A 20,457-nucleotide genomic window follows, 5' to 3' on the forward strand; every position below is an offset into this window, starting at 1 on the left:
ATGTCTGAGTGGCCATACATTGTTTAGAGAATACATTCTAAATTTATGACACGCATAAATGAGGTTATATTGGAAACATTTTTCATGACTAAGGCGCATGTTTTGGATGTTCTCCAACTCTAGGACCGTGCAGTTGAGGGCACTTAAGAGTGAGCGTCGATTAGGGACGCTCTTCCTGTACAACTCACAGCTCCCGCACACCCCCTCCCACCTCTGCGACCGTTTTTTTCAGAATCAAAAGCTCCACCCCCACTAAACTTATTCCAGTTCCAATATGGGAACTCCCTCTCCTTAATGTGCATGGGATAGAGTGTAGAAAACGAGAAGCGGAGAGAGGAAGAGAAGCAAGAGTTGAGCCTCCATGAGAATTACGAGCTGCTTGTGTGTTGTTCGGATGTACAACAGCATGCTGTGGTTTTAACACAAACTGCGGATACCTCGTACACATCCAAGCGTTTCAGTTTTTGCGTTGGCAATTAAATTGCACAAACATTACAGGACAGCGAGTGAACGCAGCAACAGAGATGGGATACAATAGGCATCTTTCGAAAACTTCGCTGTACTTATCCCGCTGCAGAATCGGCGCGTCTCTCCATGTACTATTCGCGGTTCTCCCAACATTGTGCGCAGCTTTCAATCTGGATGTAGACAACCCTACGGTTTACAGCGGACCAAGCGGGAGCCACTTCGGTTATTCTGTGGAGTTTTACCTGACCGATTCTACAAGGTGAGCGATCATCTCTGCTCTATCCGGCGCATGAGTTTTTTCAGTTTTCTTTCTGCCCCAATACACTGTTGACAAGTACGTGCATTTGCACGTAGGTCATACATTTTATACGAACGATCAATTCAAACAGTGGGCAATGGCTGTTATACCAGTCATTGCCAGGTAAGTTAATTGGTCTAATTAATTGATTCGCTTAATCCAACAATTGTCAGTTTAGCAACCTATAGAAAGAGCATCTGTTAATATCTACAGAATACCTAAAATTGAAATTATTAAATAAGTTTATGAACGTTGATTAACAAACAGTTTTGTTGAATCAGACAGGTTCTTATGATCTTGCCTTGTAAAACAATGATTTGCGATTTTAGCTGCCACTTCGATTGTCTCATTTTAAAGTGCTTTATATTTGCCAATTAATAATTTTCTAACTGACAATAATATCGAACTAGACTATGGGTATCTTCATTCTAGAGTACATTTTCCTGTTATCTGGTTTATTGGAATGGCAGCAACTCGTTGAAAAGTTCCAGTGAACATTAACCACATGAGTAACCAACATTTGTCTAATCATGTAGGCTAATCCGCACTCGTTGTTTAATATCCAAGCGATATTTTTGGTTTCTTTCCGCTTTAAAAATAACTAATTTAGCTTTCAACATACAATATACGGAAGCTACAGGAACTACTTTAGCGATTTGATTTACGCTCTCTTGCCTAGCCATGATGTAGACCAATGAAGAGCTCATTTTCAAATCTCAATACTCAAACTGGGGACTTGTTTTAAGGCGGAAACTTTTGATAATGCAAACATTTTTCTTAAAGAAAAAAAAAAAAAAAAGTCAGTCGTTGTCACTGGGCACGTATTTGCATCACTGCATTGCAGTAATTTTGATGCTGCCTTGGTATTTGGCCAGCTGCGTTCTATCCGGGCGCGCAGTAGGGAACTCTCCTGTCTCCGCTTCCTCCCTACGAGCCGCGAACCCCAGAGGTACCTATAATCTGTTTGGGGTTCCCAAGCCTGCTCATGCGAAGTACATCTCGGAGCAGAACGAACCGCTGTCTAATCTAATGTTCAAATAACAGACTTATGGCGTAGTTAAAGGATTTAGGATGTTCATTTTCCGCGTTTTCCACAGCTCCAGACTGTTTACAGAAACAGCTTGAAAAGTGAGGATCTGAATCACGCTGCTTCCAAGCTACGTGAATTTTAATCAGTTGGTGGCCTTTTGTTTTCTGAAAAAATAAAGGCTGTGGCAACGAAGCTTTTCGTCTATTGAGAGAGATACCCAGAGTTGTCCTCCTTAATAGGATTTGCATGAAGTTCTTGATCCATATTGATATTGAATCTACAATAATAATAATAATAGTAATAATAATGAGTAAGTGTAGGTGGTCGGTTGTGGCTTTTATAGTACATAACATAAGTTAATATATAAAAACAAACGAGCACTGGCATTTCTGTGGCTGAACTAGTGACCGTAACCTACTTCTGCCTGGTCTGTAATTTATTATTAGCTCATAGGTCAAAGTCTGACCCTTGCCTCTCGGTACCGTTTAATTTCACAAGGGGAAGCTTTTTTGATCTTTTTTAATAAGGTGTCTCCTGCCATCTCTTGCTGACTCAGCGGAGTGTGTCCAAGCTCTGTTGTCTGTTAGGGGCTGAAGCTGGAGGGCTGTCTTGTCAGATGCGTTGACCGTGCTGCTGATCCTTGAGCCAATAGGAGCGCTCTGTAAGGATTCAGCTGCAGGCTTCGGGTCTCAGACCAGGCACTGCTTCAGTGTGTTTCTGAACGGATGTAGTTCCAATCTGTATGTCACATCTGTGCATTCCTGGCCTGATGTTAGGTCTGTTCTGTGAGATACTGTCTGTCACACATTTGTATGTGTTGATTGACAGCTGTTAATGCCTGACTAAGATGAAGGGAATATTGACAAAATGGTCAATGCTGTGCTGTTGTACCATTCTGTTGCTGAAAGAGAAAGAGATTGAATAATTCCATTAAAATTCGGTCCTCTAATGTGAATGCTGCCCTGGTGTGACTCAGACCCTGTAGCTGTGTTTGTGTTTATGCCCCACTGTGCACACACACACACACACACACACACGCACACACGCACACACACACGCACGTGCACACCCACACACAGAGACACACCCACGCACACACATGCTATCCATCTAGCGCTTATGAAACATGAAACTGCTGATGTACAGGCAGTGCTGATGCCATAAGCACTGCAGTTTTTCCTCTCTCTTAAAAGGAGACCAGGCAGCCCGCCCCTCTGTTCTTATTTTTGTCTTTGCTCAGACAGGTAGAAAGCAGTGAGCATAACAGACAGAGAAGTCATCGCAGCTGAGATGGTCCTATGGTGAGGGAGTGGAACCCTCACTATTAAGGGACTTGTGTACTGCTAAAGAGCTGCCTTACAAGCAATGCCACACATCATGCCTGTACTGTCTTAAGCTTTGTGTTGCATTTCAAAATACACAGTAAAATGTTCTGTGTTATATCGACTCGTGCAGAGTACGTATGGTCCGTTTTGGACTCTGTTGGAGTTGAATTAACGCTGGACATTTTACTGTGTATAATTGCTTATTCATTAATTTGTCATTCATTAATTTTCATACATACTAGGCACGTGTTATGATTAGAATATTTATAGTTGTGAAATGAGCAGTGAGTTTTAATAACAAACAGAACTTTCCCACCCGGAGGGGGAAGTAATAAATGACTAATTCAGCGGGTCTTATCCCGCCAGCATATGTCCTGTAGGAAATGAGGAATATCCGACGGTCAGCTGTCATCTATGCTCCGTAAGTTGCCAGGAAGGCCTAGCTCGAAAACACAAAATGCGCTTGCCAGAAGAACTCGCAACCAGTTATGCTAAGGCCATGTCTGTGTTAAACTTTCCACATGTGTCCTGTAAACATAGTCATTGCCATTTTTTTTTTTTTTGTCACCACAAAATAAAATTCTGTGTGTTAATTTAACTCTAACAGAGTTTGAATGAGTCTGAGAGGGGTCATATGTGCTCTCATCAGAGTAAAATGTCCTTGGCCAGAGAGGATTGAACATTTTAGTTTTGTTCCTCATTGCTCTGTACAGAAGTGAACTAAATCTGGTGGGCTGTGAGTTCCTGTGAACTAAATTGGATGGGCTGTGAGTTCCTGTCTGTGGAGAATGGGTTGTCCACATCAAATTGAATTATCGTCAGACTGACCACCATGGTGGTTCCCTTGAAGAAGATAGGGGCAAATGTTGGGTCAAATGATGCCCCTAGCAAGCTGACCTCAGAAGTCAATGTTCACATTCAAGTTATTTATATTTGTTACTGATGTGCTTTATGTTTGAGGTCACGCTCTCAGGCATTTCTGTACTAACAGTAACTTCTGCTATGCAAATGATGAGGGCAGGACCGTGAGATCATTTTTATAGATCTTTGATTCAGTACATTTTCTGTGACTATCTGTAACTCCAGGCTTAAAATTTTGTTTTTGTACTACTATTGAAGAAGCTGGGTTTCATTTTGTGTTACCTTTCATGAGGTACGGTGGAGATGCCAATTTTAAGCACAGCCATTAAAGAAAACTTTCCGGAAAAAAAAAAACTTTACAGCGTTGGAGATATGAACCGTGAAATTCGGAATGACACAGCTGTGTGTCAGGGCCCTCATAATTGTATTGGGCGATGGTTATTTATGATCCTACCCACAAAGGCCCCTCTGTGAGGAGCCCCGTAAGAGCAAACCTGCCCTGGTTATCGTGTTACAGAAGCATCAGAGCCGCGCGCGTATCCGACGCGCTCCTTGGCGGCCCGCAACCGATGAGTCAGCGCGAGGCCAGCGCCGCTCGCGCGCCTCACCGTTACGACCCTGATTCGCCGGCGAGGTCGGGGCGGAGAGGGCGGAGGTTTGGGGATCGGGTCGCAGGCTCGGTGTCCCGCTTCCAGTGACGTCACCGAAGAGCTTGGGAGGGCAGCTTCGGTAGCTGTTACACTCCTGTTACACTCCTGTTACACGCGCGCGCGGCCTGGGAAGGTCGGGTTTGTTGGGAAAGCGCGGCCCCGCGCGGCTCCGTTAACGGCCTCGCCGCGACGGATCGCGGATGCCGCGGTCACCCTCGATTGGTTCTGTGATACATTTGCTCAACTGGCCCCACTTCTGAGGGTCACTGTTAAGCCAATATTTGGTGAGGGCTTAGCAGCATTTTTAAAGAGAGGTTAACAGAAACATTTACTTGCGCTGTCTCTTTATTCATGATTCCCACAAGGCTGCTGGGCAGTTGGTGCTTTTTCTAATTAATATGACCAATCTATATATATATTTTTAAAAACCAGGAAAGCTTTCCTGTAGTTTGTCAGAGGAAGGAGGGCAATGTTATCCAAGGTCAGAAGTTAGGAAACTATTAAAATATTGACTTTTTGCTCCTTTGGAAAGCTCTATCCCCCCTCTGCAGTTCTCTCCGGCGGCAGGAGACAATGATGCCCCTTGTACGCCGGCGAAATCGTACGTATTTTTTTTTGGGCTTTTCGAAACGAGCCGTGCGACGGAGGCGTTTTTATCTCTCTCGCGCGGGGTTAGCGCGGTACGAGGGGCGGAAGTCACGCTGTGGATCCGCGTGCAGTCCTTCGAACGCTGTCTGGTTTTGTGCTTTTCCGCCTCCGCGGCGAAGGGGGCGGGCCGATCGCGAGATTCGGCGGGAAGAGCAGCGCTGCCGCCGGCCGGGCCGCGCATGGGGGCGCCACGCCTCAGCGCCGGCAGGCCGAGGGACGCCCTTCTGCGCCGCTCCGCTGCGTAAATTAGGGGAATTAAATCACCGGTGGCCTTCATTTCGGGTTTGTTCTGTCATGGCTGGGTAGAATGCGTCAGTTGTGCAGATGGTACTGTCTCCATCCACTCACCGAGTATTGGAATGACTGACGTCAGCAGACCTGTTTGAGAGACAAAGGGAGATTTTGATGCTGAGAGCGCGGATGGACGCAGTGGACTGTGGGCGAAAGCGCAGCCGATTGCTTTAGTGTAAAGAGCGAAAACTCTGTTTGGAGCCTTGCTCTCTTAAGCTGAGCACTGCCCTCTTAAGCTGAGCACTGATTTTAGACTACTGAGCAGACGGCTATGATGTCTCTGTTCAGCTATGCGCATCGTGATGAAAATCCACCCGTGAACGAAAATGTGTTACAGCGTAAAATGGTGATGACATCATGCAGCTGGGCAGCATGGGAAGGTCTCGCTGTCTTTGTGGGTGTGGGAATTAGGATGGGTGGGTGGGTGGGGGGGGGGGGGGGGTCGGTTAGGGGGCAGATGGGTAATTGCTGTGTTTTATTTTTCTTTAAGCAGGAATTTGGGGTAGAGTGCTCTGCCTGTGTCTGCGGGTTCCGCCTCTGCAGCCGTGTAACGGGTGAAAACGACACCCCAACTGTTCGCTTCACTCAGGAAGCCGAGGCGTGCCACAGGGGTCCTGCAAATCAGAGGAAACAGGCCCAGGCGCTGCCTAAAAACAGGCCGTTACCTGAGCTGTGAATGGGGCCACATTTAAAACTGACGGTGGCGCGCAGTGATGTAGGAACCCCGACTACTCCGGGATTCCGCATTGCGAAGCAGCTCGTAGGTGATTGGCCGGCTTTAAAGGCGCTGAAAATTTATATTTCGCTTCTTGCGCCTGGGGGTTCCGCCGTTGCTGCCGAAGCAGGGTTGCTCACAAAGGGGCCGCTGATTTCGGAGTCCGTTTGGGACACAGGCACACGGCGTTCTTGCATAACGGAGATGCTGCCGCGAGATTCGAGTTTCCGAAAAAGAGCTGTTTTAAAGACAAGCCCTTATTTGTGTGCCCCTGTCCTCAGTACACGTCTGGGACCATGTAAATAAGTTGCCTTTGCTAAGGGGTGTTTTTTTTAAGGAAATGGCTCATTTATTTCAGAAGGAAGGTTGCACGCTATCTTTGCTCCTTAATTTATCAGATTTACAAGGGTTTTAAACCCTGACCCAGGCGGTTGGTTCCCTTTAACTAAAGGAGCAAAGAAAGTCTTTTATTTTTTAATGTTTATCCACCTCATTAATAGTTGGGTGTTTGTCTTCTGATTTACAGAAAGGAAAAAAGTTAAATAATAATTGTGTGAGATATAGCTTTGCTGTATAAATAGGGGGTGGGGAATCGATACAACTATGGTGAAGAAAAAGTGATGGCTATACCTGACAAGAAGGTGGAAATGTTGTTTGCACCATTAAACTTGTTTGTGGCTGTGCAAAGCAATGTGTTGGTCTCTGTTTTCCCCCAAGAGTCCACTTCAATGTTCTGCACCTGTGAAATTAGTTTGATACATGTGAACTACTTCTTCTTAGATGCAGCTTTTAGACTTGGCTAAGTTTTTCAGTGACTTTAGAGAGGATGGGATTGGTGAGTGCTTCGCCAGACCTTGACGTGCGGCGGCGACGCGGGCTCCAGCGGCGTTAGCGGAAGCGGACGACGGGGGAGGGAGCGCGGAGCGGCGGGTAAAGGGGTTCTGCGTGCGCGCAGCCGTTTGCCACGCCGGCGGGGGGGGGGGGGGGGGGGGGGGGGGGGGCGTAAACGCACCGCGTGGCGGCCCCCGCGGGGCCCCTCCGCCGAGAATCAGCTGACCGCCTGCGCAGAAAAGCCTGTTCAAGGCCCAGGAAGAGCCGAGAGGAGCACAGCCCTCAAACGACCGGCCGCCCCCTCCGTCCCACTGAAGAATAACGCTCGGGACAGCTGTTTTTACTGGGCAAGTGGCGTATAACTCAAGACTCCGATAATAAACCAACAAAAAGGAGAATATACCTAAAACAAATTGATGCAGAGCAGAAATAAGAGCAAAATAATGATGTAAAAATAAGAGCAGAAAAAACATGGGTGAAAATGAAAACTTGCACACTGCAACCTGAAAAGGAAGTGTGTGTGTGTGTGTGTGTGTGTGTGTGTGATGAAACTGACCCGGGTGCGTATGTTTCAGTATGAGAAGCTGTCAGCAACAAGCAGCTGTTTTAGATGCTGGGTTCTGTATTGCAGCAGGACCTGGATTCTGAATGGGCTGCAGTGTGGAGTAATCGGTAGGGAGCTGGGCTTGTAACTTGAGTTACGGTACTTAGCCTGAGTTTCTTCAGTAAAATATTTTAAATAAGCGAGTTTCTATGAAAAATATAGCCTGTTTAAGCTCTGGATAAGGCAGCCCAGTGTAATGCATATGTAATGGAGGTTCATGACATGTTATTTTGACAGTCTTTCCACCTCATTGTTCAATATCTCTGTTTATACAACGCTGCACACAAGACTTGGCCCAGAGCAATGCTTGTGTTTAGTACAATGCCAACACCATTGTGATTTCAGTTATCAAGTGTGTGTGAGATAGAGAGAGAGAGAGAGAGAGAGGGAGAGAGAGAGAGGGAGGCATTCTGCCACTTCAGAATTCTCTTTGACATGAACGGGTGGAGTGGAGACTGAAAATTCAGCCGACTTATACATTCATGTATGATTTTTTAGTAAACAAAATGTTCTTTCCAAGCCTGACAGACTGAGAAATAATCAGGACGAGCATGTGACCAGAGGCTCGGAGAGAGTTAATAAAGAATTGTGGTTAATATATCAGTGGCATTATTCCCCCTGAGGGAGACGGGGTCCTACCTGTTTTTCACCATTAAATATTGCAGTATACACCGTAGAGCTGCGAATGTTTGGTGGCTAATCACACGCAAGGCTAAAATAATGGGGCGGAAATGCACTTTCTGTTTGCTTTGGCCGTGATTTTTTGCTCACAATGTTGCTATCATCCATGAGGGATTGGGGGAAGGGATCCTCGCGCTGTTTGCCACAGCTTAAGCTGTGTTTGCTGAGGAACGGTACAGTTTGCACCTGGTCTAGCGAGTGTTGTTTATTGGCTGGAAACAGACAAACCTCCTGCTACAGTGGTTGGAGGTCCCAAGTAAGACGCGCGTTTCAGCCAGTTTGCTTCCTATGGGAGGAAATGCTTGTGTGGTGACAAACGCAGGTCTTGGAATAGCATTTGTTTATCCAATCAACCTTTATAGGAGAAAAATTAGTTTTCTGTTTCTCTGTTTGTATGTAATAGGATGTTGTCATAGCAATGCAGGGAGTCAATTTCTGACTCAGTCATTCCGCTGTTTAGTGGCTGCTGCATTTCGTTTTAGCTGTGTTCAGTATCTGCTGTGTTTAGTAGCTGTGTTTAGTAACTTATGATTTCAGTAGCTGCTCTGTTTATTGTTTGTTGTGTTTAGTAGCTGCTTTTCTATTTACCAGGTGTTGTGCTTAGTACTTGTGTTTGGTTGCTGCTGTCTTAGTTATTGTGTCCAGTAGCATGTTTAGTAGCTGCACTGTTTGTCAGATGTTGTGTTTAGCAGTTGTGTTTTGTAGCTACACTGTTTATCAGATACTGTGTTTAGTAGTTACTGTATTTAGTTGTTTCTCAGTTTATCCGAGGTTGTGTTTAGTTGCTGCTCTGTTTATGGGGTGTTGTGTTTAGTCATTGGGTTTCATAGCTGCTGTGTTTAGTTTTTAGAGCGTGACTCCCAGAGTGGGATTTGAACCCACTCAGCCCTCTGCTCTGGAGCCTGTGGTCTGTGACCGAAATGTTCCTCCTGCCCCACTGCATTCCCAGCTGCACACCCCTGGCTCCATTCCCGATGTTGCGCCTCCTGATCTGGACACCCCCAGCTGCTCTAGTCGCTTGCGACTGTGCTAATGGTGGTGCTGCTGTTGTCCAGCTGATGATCGGGCTCTTTTACTGCGGGAGCCGTCAGTCGAATGTCGGCCGGGTGTGTGCGTTGCTCCCAAGATGCAACAAACAAGCCATCTCCTATCTGTGAGAAGGGAGGAAGGGCGATTCATCGAAAGGACTGTTTTTTTCCTCCTCCTTCCTCCTGTTCTCTCATTTCTCATCTAATAAGTTGGCGCCGCAGATGGCTGCCTCGGTGTGTTGACCAAAGCAAATTCCTTGTATGTGTAAATGTACTTGGCAATAAAATACGATTCTGATTCTGATTCTGATTCTGATGAAGGGTGGCGATATCACCTGCTCTGTGTTCAGAGTGGTTCCTAAATTCTGCCGTTGGAGCAGGGGGTCACTGGGTTCCCTCTGACTCAGCAGAGTTCTGACGATCTCATTAGCCTGCAGAGTTCAGCAGAGATTACCTGCTAATGTGCCTCAGAAGTGAGAAGCCTTGTATCACAGCCAGGGTGGTCGTATGAACGCAGATGGTGCTTAAAGCTGGAGCCGGGTGAGGGGAATTGTGATTTCACGCCGCTGAAGAGCCACATGTGGTTTCGGCACGCTTTATGCAATTATGACAACATTGGAGTGACATAAGAATGACAGCTGGGAAGAAGACGTCACGTTACATTCCACTGCAGTGACTTCACAGGAGTTCTTTCGAACATGAGAACATTTGTGTTCGTATTCGAGTCTCAGGAATACAACATCAATAAGTGTAAACTTTACAGAACAAACTAGCAATTACCATTGTAAACACCTAGCCTCCTTTTACATGGCTATACCTATCACATTATTATCTCAAAAGGAAATCCCAAAAGGAAAGAGGATATCTAAAGTGGGTCAAGGGAGCAATGATGCAGTTTGAAGTAATGGGTCTTCAGTCTACGTTGAAAGATGGATTATGGTCCTGACTGCAGTGGGAAACTCATTCTACCGCCGGGGGGCCTGAACAGACAGGTGACGTGACCTGGAAGTGTAGGCATGCAGTGACACAAGGGACATAACTTTGCAGAGGTCTGGCTGTTGCGTAGGGTCCTTCCATCCATTATCCAGCTTTATCAGGTTCTCGGGAGGCTGGAACCTATCCCAGCACCCATTGGGCGAGAGGCAGGAATACACTCTGGACAAGTCACTAACCCATCGCAGGGTATACACAACATTCACTCACAGAGTTGTATCTATGACCGATTTCTCCAGTTAGCCTGACCTGCATGTCTTTGGACTGTGGGACGAAACCGGAGTACCCGGTATGAACCCACTCAGACACGGGGAGAGAGCGTGCAGACTCCACACAGAAAGCCCCCCCACCCGGGATTGTTGCTGTGATGCAACAGCGCTAAGCACTGCACCACCATGCCGCACCTTTGACGATCTTTTGAGGATATAATGGAGCTATGCCTTTAGCTGCTCCATAGGCTAGCACCAAGGTTTTGAATGAAACCTAAGCCAAGGTTTGTGTCGAAGCGAGGGGGAAATGAAGGGAAGTGACATTGTGGAGGTGTTTGTAAACATATCCCTTTCATCTTGGAGGTCCACAAATGCTTAAAATTGGTTTGAGAGATCAGAGAAAGTCACTTCCAGATCTGTTAGGTACCCGCTGTGGGACTCCCTTTTGAGAAAACCTGTTGGGCGTATTTATTTCTGTTGATGTTGCTCACTTGCAGTTGCATCAAAGACACTGTCCTTTGGGTCCTTATGTCTGTCTACAATTTTGAGAAATTTACAATCAGCAAAAGATCTGAACATTTTAGCATGTCAAATTGCTGATTTAACCCTTGAAATTGTGTTTCTACTATTTAGCAGCCAATGAGACCACAATGCCATCCTTACCCATGATCCTTTTTTGTTCTTGTTCTGCCACCCCTAGATTCAGCAATGGATCTTGCTAAAGGAGTAGCAGCCAAACCTTGTGCACTTGCTTCACACTCATTCTAGTAAGAAGTACTGAGGCCCAACTGCTGGGGTGTAGTCAAGGCCAAACCATTTCACTGTTTAGCCATTCTGCACTGTGCAAGGAAAAAATGTAACACCTATTGAAATTACCCTTGATGTGCTCTCCTGCAGGTCGACTCAGTGTCTGGTGTCATCAGCATAATCCCCTCACCTCAGTTTTTCAGGGAACATGTGTTTACCATTTGGATAATTATACTTGTATGACTTACTGCACGTTAACTAAGGTAATTTCAGCACATTTTTCAAGAACCGCAAACACGGTCAAATAGTGCTAGCCCACAGACATTTTTCGCATGAGTAAGGATTTGAACTCCGAAGCCAGTTTTGCTTGGATTCGACAGGTCGTATCTATGCTGGGCTGCACAAAGGACCTAGTGGCCGGGTAGGCTAATCTTGCACAGATAACTGTGCGAAACAGGCTTCAGTAGTTAGTAACTATACTGGAACTGTACTTCTTTCATTTGGACCATAAGGCAGACCACTAAACCATTACATTACATTACATTCATTTGGCAGACGCTTTTATCCAAAGCGACGTACAAAAAGTGCATTTCATGGTCATAGACAACTGCTAACACAGGTTCAGTAAGGTACAATACTTATTTTGTACAACTAGTTCTAGCCAAGAACACAGTTCACACAGTGAACACTATACTGACCTAACCTCTACAAAACAAACTAGGCAGAAGAATAAGCTGCAGTATTAGGACAAATACAAATTACGGAAAAGTGCTGGGATGGGGCAACATGTAACAAGTGACATGAAAGGGGGGGGGGGGGGGGTTTAAAGAGTGAAATATACAGTGTGGTGGTGGTTAGTCTAGGTATAGTCTGAAGAGATGAGTCTTCAGGCCACGGCGGAAGATGGGTAGTGAGGGGGAGGTTCGGAGAGGGACGGGGAGTTCGTTCCACCACTGGGGGGCTAGGGTGGAGAAGCTCTGTGATCCCTTTGGGCTCAGCTGGATATGACACCTGAGAACCACCTTACTACCTTAGTCAGCCTTTGACCCTTTAACTGGCACACTTAGGCACACCCTTCAGAAAGCTTTGTTGAGCAGACCACTGAAGGGTTAAATGTAAGTCATTCTGCTACCTCTGAAAGGGAAGGAGTGGGCTCAGACGGTTTGGTAGGGTGAAGTGCCGGTAACTGCTAATCTTTCCTTACTTCAGCTACTCCAGATCACTATCTAGATGGAATATTGTTCCGCTAAACTGTTTCCAGTTGGCTGATTAAAGCCTTTCCCCTTCACGCACGGCTGAAACTCTGCCCAAATTGGAACGGGATCCATTGTATTAAAGTATCAAGATAAGTTCAGCTGCTCTGGCTACAGGTGAATAGGCCATATTGTGCTTATATTTTGTCAACAGAGGGTTAGCAACTGAGTTTTCGTAGGCATAACTTTGCATTCCATAGCACCAGTGTTCAGTTTGACATTAGTTTTTGACTTTTCGGGTCATAGTTTCTGGGTCACATTAGTTTATTGTCGTAAAATTAATTTGAAACCGAGCATCAATTCTGACAGGATGGCCGAAGTTTAGTATAGTTTTTGTGGTAATACAGAGAAAACAGAAAGGGTATGACAATGATAACATTCCCACAATGAACATGGAAAATGTGCAAGCTCACCAGCTACTGTGATGTGGGCAGACGCCTCCAAGTTGACTGCAGCCCTTGGGTTCGATGACATTGCACAACATCCCAATGCAATACAATAGAAGGCACATGCAGTCCTTATTAAAGTGATTTAATGCCTTGTGGGTTTTAGAAGCTGTGTGAAGAGGCCACATCTTCAGCTCTGGAGATTTGCCTGTTGTGAGTATTTGTGGTGAGGTGCTCCAGGAGAAAGAGAGAGAGAGGGATCCGCAAGGGGGGGGGGGGGGTGTTGGGTGTCGGGGGGAGTGGGCCTGAAGCTGCGCCTGGCCTGACATGAAGATATCCCCCCTCGCTGTCCAGACATCCGGACCCCAGACAGCAGTCAGTGTGGGGAACGGTGACGGGCAAGTTCTCTGGGAATGTCATTATTTACAGCCAGAAGGAGTGCGGAGGCCCTCGTGGGCCCAGACCTTAGCGCAGACGGTTCTCCTCTCCCCTTCCAAAACAAAACCCGCCACCTCCTTCATACCCGGGGTTCTGTCGTCCCGATTCCGCGGCCTGGAGACGCGCCGGTGGCCTTCACGCGTCTGAAGCGCTCTTAGAGTGGCCTTTGCCTTCCCTCCCTCTCACCCAGCGCTGCCCTGGGTCAGCCCCCCCACCCCCCTCCAGACACCCTCTCGTGGTTTCGACCGTGACCGTGAACTCCGCTAACTCGGTCAGCTCCGCCGACTTGAACCCCAGGCAGATGCTGAACAGCTCTCGCCGCTGCGCCATGCTAGCTTCGCCCGACCGTTTCGCCGCTGCGCCGTGCTAGCTTCACCCGACCGTTTCGCCGCTGCGCCGTGCTAGCTTCGCCCGACCGTTTCGCCGCCGCGCCGTGCTAGCTTCGCCCGACCGTTTCGCTGCTATGCCATGCTAGCTTCGCCCCACCGTTTTGCCGCTGCGCCATGCTAGCTTCACTCGACCGTTTCGCCGCTGCGCCGTGCTAGCTTCACCCAACCGTTTCGCCGCTGCGCCGTGCTAGCTTCGCCCGACCGTTTCGCCGCTGCGCCGTGCTAGCTTCGTCCGACTGTTTCGCCGCTTGCGGTCCCGTGTAGCCGGGCTCCCAAAATGTGATTTTTTTGGAGAGTCTGCCTCCCTGAAACATCTGGTGTACTGTAAGGAGAGGAAGCGGCACTCACGCTTTCACAGACCCCGAGATGCTACAGTGCATGCAGTGCAACACAAAATCCATCTGCTTGTGTTTGAAGGGGCGTGAAGAATGAAACCCGGTGCACTTCCCTTTGACCCCTCCCCTGCACTTCCCTTTCTTAACAGACTGGCCACAATGATTCCATAATTACATAATGAGAGTTTGCTCATGACTGTATAACGAGTATCCGGTCCAAAAGACTTACGATAATAGGATCCATCACTAAAACAATCTCTGTCGGAAACAGACACAATTTCAGGCACTTAGGCGTTCTTGTCCAGACACTTGGCATAAATTACCAGACATGGCCTTCCACGTCTCAGGACACGCGGTGAAATTTTAATGCAGGCAGAGCCCATGGATTTATCGGGAATATCCGAGTTCAGAAATCCCCTATCACAGACCGGGAGCGTGCAGACGTTTCTGGGAATACACGTGTTAAAAATATCCTCACAGGGAAACTACTGCTCACGACCAACACTCATCAAATTTAACTGGTCGGATATTTTCCAGAAACTCAGTACTTTTCATGCAGTGTCATTAATTACTGTCATTGTTTTAGAAAGGTAGCCAGTGGGACACGGGAAGAGAGTTAGTGCTCAAATATGTACCGTAACACGGTGCTTTTAGGTTGTTATATTCTTTGATACCTTCTGGAAAAATGCAAACTTGCACAGTGTGCCGTAGCATGACATGTAATGGGGTAATGTATGTTACATCTGACCATTACAACTATCGGATGCTTTGACCAAGCTTTCTGGTCTTGCTAATGGTTTATATACTTCTGTTGAAACGTTTTCCAATGCTACTGTCTTTCAAATACAAATCCTTCTGTTTGGGGTTCTGTTACAAAATTAGCCGTTCTTCTGGGACTGGACCTAAATACATAACTTTTACTTCTAATATCAAACCTCATGTTAATTTCTATAATCAAACTGCTGTCCACATAGCCAATTCTATTAATGCTGTTAATCAGTCAATTTCAGTTAACCCTTCAGAAAATTGTGCACTGCAATGTCCCCTTTCTCAGTGGGAAAATGGAGCTGTTAGGTGTGCCCATATTAATTAAATACATACTTTCAAAATGGAGACCAACTGATGTAAAATTAAGCAATCTTTTACTGTAACTCGCCCCTGCAAACAGCCATGTCTGAGTCAGTTTCACTACCCAAAAAACCATGAATGTAAAGGGACTAACAGGCAAATCTTTTATTATTAATGACCTTATTATTTATATATATTTTCTATTTTTGTCCTGTTTTCACTTGTCTGTTTTATCTTTTTCTTTCTTTCTGCAAAGCACATTGAATAGCACCATGTGTTTGAATTGTGCTAAATTAATTTTAATACTGTTATTGTTCTTCACAGTGTCAGTGTTCTGATTGGTGCTCCCAAAGCCAACACCAGCCAACCAAATATCACTGAGGGTGGATCAGTGTTCTATTGCCCCTGGAGCCGCAGCCAATCACAGTGCACTGCCATTGAGTTTGATGTTAAAGGTAAGCTATCTCTTTTTCCAACGCTGGTTCACAATTTATCTGCTGGAATGAACTATTTTTCTGCCAACTCCAGTTTTGGAAGAACCTGACTGAAGGACGTAATGCATGATGTATGATTATGGTTAATACTGGTTGCTCGTTGTTATTTAACCAGTGACTTTTGTTGCGGCTGGACATCTTGGCCAATGGATTTAGGCAAGACTTGAACTTTCTGGCTCAAGCAGACAAAAGAAGGAACTAGAGTTGAATTTAAAAAGGGGGGCGGATGTTTGGGGTGGCTATGTTTGCAGGAGGTTAGTGTGTCATGTGAGGAAGGCACTCTGGTGCTCTTTTATTTTGGGTTAAAGGTTTACGCACAACCAAGGCCAGTGTGAATTAACAACACAACAATGCGAAAAATCGGATTCCAAATTTTTCATTCTGCAACTATTCACACTAACTGTGGTGTTTTTCCCCATTTTTTATTCTCAGAATAAAATTTTATGCTATGAAACAATCTAAATATAGAGTTAGCTATCACAACTACTATTATTATTCATTAAGTATCAGTCTAATGCATGCTAACTAACCAAGCAGGCCAGGGCAGGAACTGGATTTGAATTTCACAGATACACCCCTGCAAAGTTCGTATTTGGTCTGTTTGCAGCTCTGCTCCCTGTGTCACTAACCCTTAGTTTCCTCACACAGTTCTTGTGGGGTGGGGGTGGGGGTGGTGTTAGTTCCTGTTCCTGTTCCTGTAGCCTTAAAAGCCATTGATGAGTTGTCTCTCATAATAAAGCGCTCTCCCTCTGGGATTGGGGGGGTTGGGGTGGGGTGTTGAGTGCTCTGCAGTGTTCTGCTCTCACAGGATGTGTTCATCTTAGCAAATCTCCCTCCAAAAAGGTCCCAGAGAGTTGAAAAACAAAATGTAGGTAATTAGGTCACGGTGTGTCAGTGTCCCTGGGACTGAGATAGAGGCCAAGTGGCGAGTGGATGGAGTTTGTTTGTGCAGTGGAGGGGAGTGGGGGATGGTTGTGGTGGCTATGTTTGCAGAAAATTAGTTTCATGAGAAGAAGACACTCTGGTGCTCTTTTATTTTGGGTTAAAGGTTTTTGCACACCAAGGCTAGTGTAAATAAATAACACAACAATGCGAAAAATCTAATTTTTCGCACTGCAACTATTGACACCAACTGTGGTGTTTTCACCCATTTTTTCTTCTCAGAATAAAATTTTATGCCATGAAAAAATCTAAATATGGATTCAGCTAGCACAACTGTTATTATTTATTGTGCATCAATCTCATGATAGCTAACCATTTGCTAGCCCAACTTACCTCATGCACTGCAGTCCATATTCCATTGATGTATTGATTTTACATTTATTATGCAGTGTAGGCCATTTTAAAAGACCTTGCCCTGGTGCAATGTGTTCATGGAAATAATGTGAAAGACATCAACATGTTAAACACGTCCATTTCCAGAGCTGTATCATGATTGGGCAGGCTGGTTGGATGTTTTTAGTTGTACTTTAATAAAAGCAGGGCCAGCCATTTTCAGACCTACCATCTTTATACCCCAACTGCTGGGCAGTTCCCTACCAGACATTTTCCCACTTGTCTTTTTCAGCCAGTAAGCCATTGTTCAAAAACAAGTCTGACTACACACACGTCTAAACAAAACTGAATCTCATTGGTCAATAGGCTATTTTGCATGTGTAATAATGGGAAAAAAATGAACTAGATCCAAATAAAATAATGACAGATTATCACAGAGGAAAATTTCACATTGGTGTGTAAGCTGTCATAGAGGAGACATAGATTCAAATTATTTTCAGAACATAAACAAAAATCGGCCTTTGTGTGCAAAGACCTTTGCAAACATTTAAAAAATGATAACTCATCTGGACTTAAATTGGGTCAACACTGAGAAGGTGTGTGTGTGTGTGTGTGTGTGTGTGTGTGTGTGTAATATATTCCCCCTTTGAAACCCTGTGTTAAAATGAGTAACCGTTCCCCCATCTCCACGCTTTAGTATGCCTTTCCATACCCTGGGGAACACGCTTATCTGTGGAGACCTACGTGTGGAGTCTAATGACCGAAACTGCATCAACCCCTGAGAAAATAAACGTGTTTTTATTTTTTTATTTACAGTTATGTCATTTGGGAGGAATACGCCTCCCACAATCAGAACTTAATCCCCCCAGAAATAGACCAATTAGACAAGAGTGTTACAAACCCGCTGCAGCTCAGTCAAGACGAGTCAGAATACCGCCAGTGGCAGACCTTTCTGGAAGCGGACCCCCTGGTGACAGTACAGCTGATAATGATTCAAGGTCACAGACCATGAAACTTTCTGTTACAGGGTAGTTACAGCCAAGCCACTGACAACAGCCAAACTGCTTTATTTAAAAAAGGTACTTGTTCGAACACTTCACACGCACAGCCCAGTAATGAACAAAAATATCAAAAGAAATTCTACAGGCTCCAAGTAGTGTACAAACAATGTATTAGTAATCTTTTTTTGAACAAACACTGAATTTTGCTTATTTAAAAATCTAAACAATTACAAGAAAACAAAACTTAAAAGGAATAAAAAGGTTTAATAAAGAACACCATGATTTTAGGAAAGGAACGAAAGATGTTTTAATCAAAAACAAATTTACAATGAAAATCTGTCAAGGTATTTATTATTACTTGTGCAGATTGGGGGGAAAATGTATTCAGATTATTTTTTGTGGCACGATTTTACTCCAGGGATCTTGTTTGACTTTCTTTAACACTGATGAGGAAAGGTTAGGCTAGCTTTTAGTGGGGCTCTGGACTGTGTCAGCTTAGGGTCAGTTATCTCGGTCCAGATTCAAAAACTGACTTTAAACTGTTGTATAGGAAACCGTTTTGTTTCTGTTACACCAGTGGCTGGTTTGGTTGCCTTCTCCCCCTCGCCAGCCTCCTCTGAGTTTGTAATAATGCGAGGCCTCACCGAGGCAGGGTCTGCTGCACACTGCTGTAATTAACTGCTTTAATTAGACCAGACTCGTTATGGGAGACCCTTGGCTGCCCCACCCCCGTTTCATCTGAATCGCTCTCCATCAGATAAGGGCAATCTGATAACAGTACTCGGTGAAGAACCTGAAAGGCCCCAGTCTAAGTGACCCCCCCCCCCCCCCCCCCCCACAGTCAACACCAGCCCCAGGGCCACAGATTTAAATGAGCCATTTGCTCCTCTTGGCCATTTCACCCCTCCTATGCAGAACCCCCCACCCAATCTCACTTCCTCCTACATCCCACTTACTATGAAAGTCTCAGGCCGCAATGACAGACATGTCCAGCAGGTAGGGGGGGCGGTGTGGCAGATCGTAGCTATGCACAGGAAGTGGGGAGGGTGTCTGCAAATCAATTATATACTCTGAATGAGGTTGATGACACAGACCAATACCTCGAAGAAGCTGGGCTCCCCAAAACCAACAAGTAGAGGTTATCTAAACAAAGATAGCCAGACTGATTAAAAATCTATTGTCGTCCCCTCGAGGATTGATTTCTCAGAAGAAGTCAAACCTGCCAATTAAAGCTGCACTTCTGTTTAAGTCGAACTGGATTTGGGAGTCGTCCCCAGAAAGGAGCGGTCTCAGGCTTGGGGTGGAGGTGGCCACACCCACACGCATGAAAGCATATCTGCAGAAAACGCCGTCATGACATTAGGAGATCATAACAGGGCCGCACATTTGGATGGAAAGCAAAAGTTCCTCACTGTGGTGAAATAAGAGGAAGCTGACAGGGTGAAGCTGACCACAGCAGGCATGCTGGGTGGGTTTATGATGATGTAATGCACGGGCCATGTTCTTGGTTCACCAGTTTATACAGCAGAGCCAGAGTAGCAGAAATATACCGATATATCAGTTGGACCTGTGGACACATACACCTGGGAAACCTTACACTGTCACAGACTATACGGAATTGATCTTCATCTCCTCACAAATCCTTGAATTGTGTGATTCTCTCGCTGAAGCATGTTCTATTTTTCGAGGGGCGCAACATATCGGACTTTGTTTTACACTCCTTGGCTGACCCGCCTCTAATCTCATTGGTCACATTCATTCCCTCTCTGTCTCCCAGAGTAACGGTTCACTACTGGTCAAAAGACCAGCTACTGTAGACTTGGATAAATTAATTGCTGAGGTACATAATCTCTCCCTCCCCTATTGACTCTCATGTAAAAAGCCCACAAAGAAGGCCTTTGGGAGACTGCACTCAAAGTCAGCGTGTTCTTAATGGATCAGATATCTTAATGTGTGACTTCTGCAGATTGCTGTTCTGAATGGGTGCCAGTATCGCACTTCAACTGCACTTTTTATCTTTACACATTTTGCACTGAAAAGAAGTGCTTTTAAAATAGCACTAGTCCTATAAAGAAGACAAACTGCCATTTGAGAGAAGGCTATGATCAGGCACTGTGACCTTTCTAATATTTTCCACCTGGACCTATTTCAAACTCGTGATTTGGCATCCGTGTTGGCTGCAATAGCACGCCTGTCCTGAAGTCTTATCAGAAGGAGCACTTTGTACTTGCTGGTGTCATTCTGGATGAATTAAACCCAGTGGCTTTGACACTATAATAAAATCATGTCAGAGGACTCAAGGGCACATGCAGAAAGAATCTGAGTGGACACTAACCTGTTTTCAGACAATAATGTGAAAATGTTGTTGCAGTAAGACCAGCCAGAAGCTGTCTTCCATGCTAAGAAAATAACATTTTCTTATTTAATTGAAAATTATCC

The 20,457-nt window shown here is 45.5% G+C and overlaps 1 protein-coding gene across 1 annotated transcript in view; it reads left to right on the forward strand.

The window, feature by feature from the left end:
* The first annotated feature begins 283 nt into the window (after positions 1 to 283).
* The window catches only part of LOC118211763 (integrin alpha-5-like), a 48,618-nt gene continuing 28,444 nt past the window's right edge, over positions 284 to 20,457 (forward strand). Inside the window, exons 1-2 of the mRNA XM_035389191.1 lie at positions 284 to 727; positions 15,573 to 15,703. Coding sequence (XP_035245082.1) covers positions 525 to 727; positions 15,573 to 15,703 — 334 coding nt within the window. The 5' untranslated portion in view covers positions 284 to 524. The remainder of the gene's footprint in view (positions 728 to 15,572; positions 15,704 to 20,457) is intronic.

Source organism: Anguilla anguilla, chromosome 13 (assembly GCF_013347855.1).
Source record: "Anguilla anguilla isolate fAngAng1 chromosome 13, fAngAng1.pri, whole genome shotgun sequence".
NCBI lineage: Eukaryota > Metazoa > Chordata > Actinopteri > Anguilliformes > Anguillidae > Anguilla > Anguilla anguilla.